Source organism: Procambarus clarkii, chromosome 27, assembly GCF_040958095.1.
Source record: "Procambarus clarkii isolate CNS0578487 chromosome 27, FALCON_Pclarkii_2.0, whole genome shotgun sequence".
Classification (NCBI taxonomy): domain Eukaryota; kingdom Metazoa; phylum Arthropoda; class Malacostraca; order Decapoda; family Cambaridae; genus Procambarus; species Procambarus clarkii.
Window position 1 is genome coordinate 5,673,211 of NC_091176.1, and position 12,367 is coordinate 5,685,577.

At 40.7% G+C, this 12,367-nt stretch overlaps 1 protein-coding gene across 2 annotated transcripts in view; it reads left to right on the plus strand.

The window, feature by feature from the left end:
- The window catches only part of LOC123762747 (transmembrane 9 superfamily member 1), a 119,567-nt gene that overhangs the window by 13,615 nt on the left and 93,585 nt on the right, over nucleotides 1-12,367 (plus strand). For both annotated transcript variants that reach the window (XM_045749507.2, XM_069332293.1), the window contains exon 2: nucleotides 10,956-11,045. In XM_045749507.2, the coding sequence (XP_045605463.1) occupies nucleotides 10,956-11,045 (90 nt within the window). The remainder of the gene's footprint in view (nucleotides 1-10,955; nucleotides 11,046-12,367) is intronic.

Here is a 12,367-nt window from a genome sequence, read left to right on the forward strand (position 1 = left end):
GTGGTGTTATTACGCTATATACACACATTATATATAAATATCTACCTGTTTTATTCACCATACTTGTACAAGTAAACTGGTATGGTGCCCAAAGACCATCGTGGTAACCAGTAAACAACACCGTCGTCTGCACGGTGGCGTCGTGCAGACGACGCCACCGCCCTCACCAAAAATGGTGGCTCCCAACATTCTCTTGCTGTTTATACCCCTCTATACACACGTTATATGTAAGTATCTACATTTGTGTTCACCATAGCGAACCACTAAGCTGGTATGGTGAGTGCAGTCAATAAAAGGTGGCCACACACAGTCAGAAGACATCGCCACCACCCTCTCTCCCACATCATTACTCCTCCCTCCATGTCGCACAGCACTAAATATCACCACAATCCTGCTATTATCAGAACCCTGGTCAGTTTTATCAGTCAGGGGTCTTCTGTAATAATATCATCTCTACATAATAGCATGAACAAGTATATTTTGGCATTTTTAGGCGATGCTGTGGTCACAAGCTGAACAGCAGTGCTGTTAGCTCATGCTGCGTGCGCCAAGCTTGGTTGCTCACTCAATACTGAGGCCAATAACACCCGGGAGTTTGGCCCCGGAAGTAAAATGGTGTCTGTTTACAAGAGCCCTGATGAAGGTGTGATGAACCCTGTGTATCCGCGGGCCATTTAAATCTTGCGTAGTACTCCAATACGTCATATGACGTGATGCGCAGTTGATTGGAACAACTTCCAACACATCATATGACGTGATGCGCACTTTAAGGGTTAAACTGCGTTGATGGTGAAGGTGGAGACAAGTCACTGTGCTCCACTCTACACTTATAGATATAAATGTTCTAGGGATTTCCCGTGTAGATATATTGTCAGGTACTCCCCCAGTTCTAGAGAATATTCACTGGTGATAAAGATAATTAGATAAGATGTCCTGAGCTAAATAATGTTCGCTAAGGATCCGTCACACTTGTTCACTGTGTTGTCAACAAACGCGAAGTGCCGCGGGGTATGCTCGGCACTTCTTGTTCCCGAGATGCTCCTCCCTCTCCCTTCAGAGGGGGTAGCTTTCAATGAATATTGATTGATTATTTTTAATGTCTAGACTTATGATTGAGGTAAGATGTGATTATAATATAATTAGATATAGGATTTAAAGATTACAAGTAGTACTTGATAGTACCACTGATTCTTATTTAGGATTCGATTTATAATCCCAACCGGAAGCAATTAATATTCCAATAGTTTTTTAATTAAGAAATCCTTCTAGAAACTTCTGGATCCTTGAGAGATCATGCACAAAGTCACGTAGGCATCTATAGGGCCCTATGGCATACGTGATCATAGTGACATTGTCATCTAGGATCAAGATGTATAATGAATCTATAATGATTCGGATATGATTTAGATTTGATTTTGATACGATTTTGATGTGATATAGATATGATATAGAAATGATATAGAAATTATATATTTCTTAGATGATGATATTGATATAGTGGGTAAAATTTCCCACAGAAGGGATGGAGGGAGGGTGAGAGGGAGGGAGGGTGAAAGGGAGGGAGGGAGAGTGAGAGGGAAGGAGAGTGAGAGGGAAGGAGAGTGAGAGGGAAGGAGAGTGAGAGGGAAGGAGAGTGAGAGGGAAGGAGAGTGAGAGGGAAGGAGAGTGAGAGGGAAGGAGAGTGAGAGGGAGGGAGAGTGAGAGGGAGGGAGAGTGAGAGGGAGGGAGAGTGAGAGGGAGGGAGAGTGAGAGGGAGGGAGAGTGAGAGGGAGGGAGAGTGAGAGGGAGGGAGAGTGAGAGGGAAGGAGAGTGAGAGGGAAGGAGAGTGAGAGGGAAGGAGAGTGAGAGGGAAGGAGAGTGAGAGGGAAGGAGAGTGAGAGGGAAGGAGAGTGAGAGGGAAGGAGAGTGAGAGGGAAGGAGAGTGAGAGGGAAGGAGAGTGAGAGGGAAGGAGAGTGAGAGGGAAGGAGAGTGAGAGGGAAGGAGAGTGAGAGGGAAGGAGAGTGAGAGGGAAGGAGAGTGAGAGGGAAGGAGAGTGAGAGGGAAGGAGAGTGAGAGGGAAGGAGAGTGAGAGGGAAGGAGAGTGAGAGGGAAGGAGAGTGAGAGGGAAGGAGAGTGAGAGGGAAGGAGAGTGAGAGGGAAGGAGAGTGAGAGGGAGGGAGGGAGAGTGAGGGAGAGGGAGAGTGAGGGAGAGGGAGAGGGAGAGGGAGGGAGAGGGAGAGGGAGGGAGAGGGAGAGGGAGGGAGAGGGAGAGGGAGGGAGAGGGAGAGGGAGGGAGAGGGAGAGGGAGAGTGAGAGTGAGAGTGAGAGAGAGTGAGTGTGTGAGTGTGTGTGTAATTACCTAAGTGTAGTTACAGGATGAGAGCTATGCTCGTGGTGTCCCGTCTTCCCAGCACTCTTTGTCATATAACGCTTTGAAACTGCTGACGGTCTTGGCCTCCACCACCTTCTCACCTAACTTGTTCCAACCGTCTACCACTCTGTTTACAAAAGTGAATTTTCGTATATTTCTCCGGCAGCTTTGTTTCGTTAGTTTAAATCTATGACCTCTTGTTCTTGAAGTTCCAGGTCTCAGGAATTCTTCCCTATCAATTTTATTGATTCCTGTTACTATTTTGAACGTAGTGATCATATCACCTCTTTTTCTTCTGCCTTCTAGTTTTGGCATATTTAATGCCTCTAACCTCTTCTTGTAGCTCTTCTCCTTCAGTTCTGGGAGACACTTAGTGGCACGTCATTGCACCTTTTCCAGTTTGTTGATGTGCTTCTTAAGATATGGGCACCATACAACTGCTGCATATTCCAGCTTTGGTCTAACAAAAGTCGTGAACAATTTTTTTAGTATTTCTCCATCCATGTATTTAAAAGCAATTCTGAGGTTAGAAAGTGTAGCATAGGCTCCTCGCACAATATTCTTAACGTGGTCCTCAGGTGACAGTTTTCTATCTAGAACCACCCCTAGATCCCTTTCTTTGTCAGAATTCTTTAAAGATTTCTCACATAATTTATAGGTTGTGTGGGGTCTATGTTCTCCAATTCCACATTCCATAACATGGCATTTATTCACATTAAATTCCATTTGCCAAGTGTTGCTCCATATACTTATTTTGTCCAGGTCTTCTTGAAGGGCATGACAATCATCTAGGTTTCTTATCTTCCCTATTATCTTAGCATCATCAGCAAACATGTTCATGTAATTTTGTATTCCCACTGGTAGATCGTTTATGTAGACAATGAACATTACCGGTGCAAGAACTGAACCCTGTGGTATTCCACTCGTAACATTCCTCCAATCCGATACCTTGCCTCTGATTACGGCCCGCATTTTTCTGTCAGGAAATTTTTCATCCATGTCAGTAGCTTACCTGTCGCTCCAATATATTCCAGTTTTCAGAACAACCTCTTATGTGGGACTATGTCGAAAGCCTTTTTTAGGTCCAGATAGATGCAGTCAACCCAACCATCTCTTTTCTGTAAAATCTCTGTGGCTCGATCATAGAAACTGAGTACGTTTGTTACACAGGATCTTCCAGATCGAAAACCATACTGTCTGTCTGATATTATATCGTTTTCCTCCAGGTGTTCTACCCATTTAGTTTTAATTATTTTTTCCAATATTTTGACTATTACACTTGTCAATGATACAGGTCTATAATTAAGGGGGTCTTCCCTGCTTCCACTTTTGTAGATTGGAACTACGTTAGCCCTTTTCCACACATCAGCTACAACTCCTGTACACAGGGATGCCTGAAAAATCAGTTGAAGTGGAATGCTGAGCTCAGGTGCACATTCTCTCAGAACCCATGGTGAAACTCCATCTGGACCAACTGCTTTGTTCTTACTTAGCTCCTTGAGCATTTGTTTCACTTCGTCTCTAGACTCCTCTATGTGCTCTATGTTGTTCTCTGGAATTCTTATTGTGTCTGGTTCCCTAAAGATTTCATTTTGTACAAACACACTTTGGAACTTTTCGTTTAGTGTTTCACACATTTCCTTTTCATTTTCCGTGAATCTATTTCCCATTTTCAACCTCTGAATATTATCCTTTACCTGCAATTTGTTGTTTATGAATTTATAGAGTAGACCTGGTTCTGTTTTACATTTGTCTGCAATCCCTTTTTCAAAATTTCTTTCTGCCTCTCTCCTCACTGCCATGTAGTTGTTTCTCCCATCTTTGTATCGCTGGTATGTTTGGGGGTTTGGCCTCTTCCTGTATTGATTCCATTTTTGTGTCTTTTGGTCTCTGGCCCTCTCGCAATTTCTATTGAACCAATCCTGTTTCCTAGTTCTGCATCTCTGTTTTGGTATAAATTTTTTTGTGCCTTTATCATATATTTCACAAAACTTGACATACATCTCTTTCACTTCCTTGCTTAGCATCAAGTCTGTCCAATTATACTCACTAAAAAAATTTCTAAGGTCGCCATAAAGTCCTCTCCTGAAGTCAGGTTTTTCAACTGCTTCAACCTCCTTATTTTTTTCCAGATTATAACGCATTGCATACTTTATTCCCAAAAAAGACATGGTCACTTTTACCCAACTGTGTAATTACCTAAGTGTAATTACCTAAGTGTAGTTACAGGATGAGAGCTACGCTCGTGGTGTCCCGTCTTCCCAGCACTCTTTGTCATATAACGCTTTGAAACTACTGACGGTCTTGGCCTCCACCACCTTCTCACTTAACTTGTTCCAACCGTCTACCACTCTATTTGCGAAGGTGAATTTTCTTATATTTCTTCGGCATCTGTGTTTAGCTAGTTTAAATCTATGACCTCTTGTTCTTGGAGTTCCAGGTCTCAGGAAGTCTTCCCTGTCGATTTTATCAATTCCTGTTACTATTTTGTACGTAGTGATCATATCACCTCTTTTTCTTCTGTCTTCTAGTTTTGGCATATTTAATGCTTCTAACCTCTCCTCGTAGCTCTTGCCCTTCAGTTCTGGGAGCCACTTAGTAGCATGTCTTTGCACCTTTTCCAGTTTGTTGATGTGCTTCTTAAGATATGGGCACCACACAACAGCTGCATATTCTAGCTTTGGCCTAACAAAAGTCATGAACAATTTCTTTAGTATATCGCCATCCATGTATTTAAATGCAATTCTGAAGTTAGAAAGCATAGCATAGGCTCCTTGCACAATATTCTTTATGTGGTCCTCAGGTGATAGTTTTCTATCTAGAACCACTCCTAGATCTCTTTCTTTATCAGAATTCTTTAAAGATTTCTCACATAATATATAGGTTGTGTGGGGTCTATGTTCTCCTATTCCACATTCCATAACATGACATTTATTTACATTAAATTCCATTTGCCAAGTGGTGCTCCATATACTTATTTTGTCCAGGTCTTCTTGAAGGGCATGACAGTCATCTAAATTTCTTATCCTTCCTATTATCTTAGCATCATCAGCAAACATGTTCATATAATTCTGTATACCAACTGGTAGATCATTTATGTAGACAATAAACATCACTGGTGCAAGAACTGAACCCTGTGGTACTCCACTTGTGACATTTCTCCATTCCGATACATTGCCTCTGATTACTGCCCTCATTTTTCTGTGCGCGCGTGTGTGTGTGCGCGCGCGCGAGTGCGTGTTCCCAAGAGAGAGGAGGAGTAAGTGCGTGCTCGCGAGACTGAGCGGGCGTGAGTGCATGCTCACAATAGAGAGGGAGCAAGTGTGTGCTCATGGCAGATAGGGAGCACGTGTGTGTGTGCTCATGAGAGAGAGGGAGAATGCATGCTTGCCCTCAAGAGAGGGAGCGAGTGCGAGATTGCGGCAGATAGGGAGCGAGTGTGTGCTTTAATTGGGGTAGGCTGCAGTGCATGTAGCCTGATTGGCCCTTTTTGAAGAACAAGAAATGTAGTGGGGATACTACTTGGAGCAGCTGGGCCTAGGGAGTAGTAAAATCCCAGAACCCAATCAAGCAGAAATCACTCAGGTTGCCCCAAGCTTCCAACATCATTCTGTTTCCCATCGCTTGCCTGTGAAGGCGTGATTTTCTATACTGCGGCCACAGCTAAAGAAATCTGCCTAATGCGATGGTAATTGTAATCTTGTTATATACTGATGTCACCTAGCGCGCATCGCTAGAGAGTCCGGTCCGCGGTAGGAGATTCCTTTTAATATTGAAGTGATAAAACGAGAGAGAAAAGAGTGTACTCATCACATGAACACCAGCAGACGCAATGAGACTGCCAAAGTGTTCATCAGTAATTACGTATTGCTAACATACGTTAGCCTATTGTTACGATAGTTATCTAGAAGAGTTAAGCAAGTATTTCCTAGTGTACTGTTGATTTGTCTGAGTGAGAACTGTAATTTCGGCCCTTTCTGTCGACTTTAATGCAGCAGTATGTGTCACATAATCATTGAAGGAGACTGCCTCTGACAATTGCTCTGTCAATACTTCAAATTTGCCAGACTTCCCCACATTATTGTGGCCAAAATATGTCACTATGATTTTTTTATTATTTTCCCATGATCAGGGAACACAAATGAACACTTTTATAAGACAATTTTTTGTATTTCTTGCACCTGACGGTGTTGAATACTATTAATAGCAGAGCAGCACAAGGGTTAAAAAAGCACGAGTAATGCCAGTTGATTAAGGAGGCGATACTGCAAACACAAACAATAACAGACTAATATAAAATCTACAGTGTATTAAAAAAAATTGAAAAAATTATTTACAAACCGCTCAACTCCTACCTTGTAAAATTCAACATATTAAGTCCCTGTCAGTTTGGCTTCTGCTCCCAAAAGAGTACCAATGATGCATTCGGCTTGACTAGTACCAATTATTCTGCTTGATATAATCTACGCAGCCCTTGAGAAAAATGAGTTCCCAATTGTGCTCTTCATTGACCTAAGAAAGGCCTTTGATATTGTAAACCATAACTACGTCATACTTAAATTAAACCATAATGGAATCAAAGGCCTTGCCATGAACTATATTTGATCCTATCTTGGTGACAAACACCAGTATATAGCCATCAATGATATAACCTCTCCCACTCTACCACTGACCATAGAAGTGTTACAGGGCAGCATCCTAGGACTTCTCCTATTTCTTATATACATCAATGATCTGCTTAATGTATCTAACATTCTTAAACCTATACTAATTGCTGACGATATTATTTACATCTACTCGGACCCCAACCCACACACACTAAATACTGTTGTAAATAACGAATAAATGTCCACTCATGGATGTCAACCAACAAACTCACACTAAACATAGACCTACTTATTTGGAAACAAATTTATTTATTTGGAAACAAATCATCAAATGAAATTCAGCTTCAGATAGACAATGTTAACATCTGCAATAAAAATGATGGAAAGTTCCTTGGCCTATACTTAGACAAAAGACTCAACTTCAACACCCACATATAATACAGCCAAAAAAGTCTCAAAAACAGTTGGTATACTTTATGAAATCAGATATTATAATTCAATAATAATAATAATAATAATAATAACAGGATTAAAATTAATTCTATATATTAATTAAATTAAAATAAAGAGAGAATAATTATGTTCCAAACTCTGCTCTTCTCTCATTATACTATGTGCTAATTTATCCCTATCTTATATATGTGGTATCTGTGCATAAGGTTCAACCACTGCAAACCACCTCAAGCCCATCATCACCCAACAAAAATCTATCAGAACAGTAACGAACTCTGTTTCAGACAGCACTGAGCCCCCCTCTTTAATTCACTTAACATGCTACACACAAACTCACTCCACACATTGTCTTATTTTATTTACATGTACAAAACCTTGTTCCTAAATGCAAATCCTGATCTGAAACTCTTCCTGAACAGATGTGATAGGACCCATAATCACCACACCAGAAATAAATACAGTGGTACCTCCCATAACGAATTTAATCCGTTCCATGTTCGTCATGTGAAACGGACGTCATACAAAACGAGTGTCCCCCATGTAACCAGTGTGATGCACTGTGTTTATTGTGAAATTTCCCTAGTGTGCATGACATCAAATGTTCCCCAAAATATAATTTTTCTTTGTAAAATGATAAATTACCGTCCCTGAACATGTCTATGTAAAAATAATTACCAAATTCCACTTACTTTGGCTGTGAGGGCGTGGACAAGGTGCGCTGTGACGTCATCAGGGGCTGGTCGCCCGTGTGTGAAGCTCCCAGACACGGTCGCGCCGGCCATTCAAGCACCGCGTGTTGCCACAAATATATTTTCAAATATTTTTCCTATGCATTTCCAATGCGGTTTTATTTGTTTCTTTTATCGTATATGATGCATATTTGTGACCTTTACAATATGTATACAGTAGAATGTTCATAATTTTCCATGGAACTGTGATACATGTGTCAGTAATGTGTCCACAATAAATGTTTATTGTCACAATATTACGTGGTAAAAATGCACTAATATTACAATATGTACAGTTTCACATACTATTTACACAGTAACACACTGTATTACACACTCAGTACTTTGGAGGTGCGTAATAGTCAACGAAGTAGTCCATGGTACACAGTGCGACTTTGCTCTCCTTGCACCAGCTACAGATAGATTTTTGTTTCCTGTTTCATCGTTCTGTGTGCTTGCAAATAATGCACTCGCGTGCACCCTTGGCTTTAGTACTTGTAGGTGGTATGTAGCCAAGCTTGTAAAGCATAAGGTAGTATTGAAACGATTATAGGAAAAGCTCAATTTGTAAGGTAGTCTTGAAAAGATCGCTTTGTAAGGTCCCACACAGGAAGAGATTCAGCTAGCCTCAAAGAGTGTCCATCAGTCAGGAAGAGATTCAGCTAGCCTCAAAGAGTGTCCATCAGTCAGGAAAAGATTCAGGTATTCTTAAAAATATCAATGAACACCACCACCATGGAAGCCGCTAACACTGTTCATCTATGCTACTTGTATCAGATGCATCATCACTGAACGCAGAAAACGATTCATCTATGTATCATCTATATACATTAGAGATGGCAAGGGTGGGGCTCAGAGCTACACCTGGATACGCTCGCTGTATCATCCTCATAGGTGCTGTATCACAGGCATCCGACCGTTGTGTTAAGCCCTTATTGCGCCTAGCTTCACCAATGTTATGACCCTTATGTTCTTCAAACAATAGGGTCTGAATTGCACTGACTGAGTACAGTCTTTCAACACCGTGTGGGACAGGTGTTTGAGAGCCAGAGGCATGTGTGCTACAAATGGTTGCTCACGCACTACTAACCCAGCCAGCAGCCCTTGTCTTTCATATTCGTTATAGCAAAAGGTTCGTTCAGTGTTTGTTGGGTAGGCTGCTCCATTATGACAATCTTTCTTTGTTTCAAATGTGTTCCATTTGTTTTGTATTTATCACTTACGTCTCAATAATGGAGCAGCCTACCCGACAAACACTGAACGAACCTTTATGACATTTGTCCATTTTTCAAATTGTTTCAACAGTTCTTTTATTTTTCGTTTTTTTTTTTTTTTTAAGAAACATGGAGCAGTCGACCTGTAGACCACCGAACGAACATTTTTGACATTTGTACTGGTTTTCAAAATTCTTCATATTTTTTATTATTTACGTTTTTTGTATGTAAGAAACATGGAGCAGCCTACCTGCCGACCACCGAACGAACCTTTTGCTATAAGACAAATGAAAAATAAATATTGAACACATTTGAAGAAAGGAAAATGTCATAATGGTTTATTCAGTGTATGTAAGGTAGGCTTCTCCATTATTGAGACGTAAATGACAAATAAAATACAAATGGAACACATTTGAAACAAAGAAAGATTGTTATAATGGAGCAGCCTACCTGCCGAACACCGAACGAACTTTTTTGACATTTGTTGTATATCAGACATTTCATTTCTTTTTTCCTACAAAAACGTCAATGCTTTGCAACATCTCAGCAGTCACCCTTTTATATCCCAGCATCATTAGCATCTTTAAACAAGAACAACGTAATTTATGTGCATCGTCGGAGGCGTCTAAGAATGTGCAAGCAGCAGCGCGACCCCACCATGTGGTGTTGACGTTACTCAAACCAGCGTTCGTCATACGGGACGATTTGACGCCGATCGGGCCGTTCGTTACCCAAAATATTCGTCTTTTGGGGCAATCGTTATGCGAGGTACCACTGTATATCTTTAATATCCTCCAGAGTCACATTAAATTTGTGCAAACACACTATGCAAATAAAGTGACCTAGTCTATGGAACTTGCTCCCTAATGAATTAAAAAGCAGTCCAACCTATGCTTTATTAAAAAGTAAAACCAAAAATTACCTAATTTCATCCTCATAGTTTCCTACCTAATGCTTCAAACTCGCACTGTATCTTGTGCTACCCCATCCCTCACTATATGTGCCCAAGTCGTGCAACTTCACCATCGTGATCACTGCTATCAACTTAGATCATAGTTGTTGTATGAATATTTTATTACAATGTACGTATTAATATTCTTCAAATTACGCTACAGTGAACCTGTTGATAATCCTCAAATTTTACTACAATGTACCTATTAATATTTTTCAAATTTTCTTACACTTTACCTGTTAATATTCTTTAAATTTTGCTACAAATTACCTATACTGTAGTACTTAAAATTATCTGTTAGATTAAGGACCTGACCGAAATGCTATGCGTGTTAGTGACTTTTTTAAGAATGTAACAACATCAGTGCTATGTACTCTCATAAACCCAATGTACCTTTTTGTAAATACAGTATACAGTATAAATAAATAATTAAAAATAAATAAATATCTAAACAATGCATATGTTAAGATTATCTCGCCACATCCTTGTGGGCGAGATTAACCTTCCCCCTTTTTCACACATTGACTATTTTTATTTTTTTTTGTAAAATGGTGAGGCAGAACATTCACCAGTGTTTTATTTTTTGTTATTACTGTACAGTATTTGATATTCACAATTAAATGCATTAACTGTGCTATTTACACTTTCAGGTTGTACTTTATGTCAACAAAGTGGGACCCTACTTCAATCCACATGAAACTTACCACTATTACCAGCTGCCTGTTTGCCGTCCTAAAATTGTAAGTCATATAAAAATTAAATGACAAATTGTGTCTTGAACACAGTTCAGCAAAATAATTGTCTTGTGCTTAATTAACTGGTGCACACACAGTTTATTAAAATTATATAGTTCCTGCATTTTCCAAAGTATGTACTTATCTCTCCTAGCTCTCAAGATTATTTGAAATGGTGCCATCATGATTCTATGGCATTTATCCCAGTTATTATGTTGATACAGTATTTTAGTCATTAAAACTATTTTATTTCGATGGCATTGGCTCTAGCAATTTTTAACAATATCTTGCAAATTTTCTGGGGGGAGGGGGTGGGGGCCTTCAGCTCCCCAAAGCTATCTGGGCTGATATGAATGTATTAGACCCTGGAATCAGTCAAAGCGAATGGAGTTCTTAGGCCTATCGGGACCATGAGCCAAAACCTGGCCCCCGTCAGAGAGGCACGAGGAGCAATGGCCTATAGAAATCCCTGTGTGGTTGAAAGCATTTTATGTCTGCCATCGACCGGGTCAGGCACCCAGAAAGGTAGGTGCCACAAAAAAACCTATCTGGTAATAATATTGCTACTGAAAGCCAAACTGTTGGACAGAACTCACCCAAACGAAAACAAGCAAACGAGCATGACATTACAATCGTCACCGCACTGCTGTCTGCGCAGCTTTTCCCTCCCCGGTAGGGAGAAGGGGAAATCCAAGACCCCTGCGCCGGCTATCCACACCTTCAGTTCTGTTGCTGATGCGAGACCTGGTGGTCGTGCGACTCTGGCTCCAGATCTGTTCCTGTGCTGTGCCTTGTGGTGTGGTCCTGTCTTCTTGTGGTGTGCAAGCCAGGAGTAATTTCACCTGTACTCGGACTGCATGCGCCTAGGGTTACCTTCCCTAGGTGCCCTGTAAGTACAGTAGCACCTCGACTTACGATTGCCCCGACTTACGATAATTTCGAGTTACGATATAAATTTGACCGGAAAATGCGACTCGACTTACGATAGTGTCGTCGACTTACGATATTCGTTGATACACGTTCGGGTCAACCGAGCGCGTCGCACGGGCTGACCTGCCTCAGTTTACTAGAGCCTCCCACTTAGTGACGATCAGGTTTATAAGAAATTACATTTTTTTATGATTTTTTGCTTTTTGAACATAAAACTGATTATTATATATGTAACATGCCATGGGTCCCAAGAAAGTCAGTGGTAAGGTTCAAGATATGAAAACACATGTGAGGATGAGCATAGAAGCAGCTGAGCAAATATCTTCGGGGAAGGAGGAGGCATTACAGAATGTCCCTTCCTCAACAATTAAGAAGTTGTGTAGAATGTGGGAAGAAAT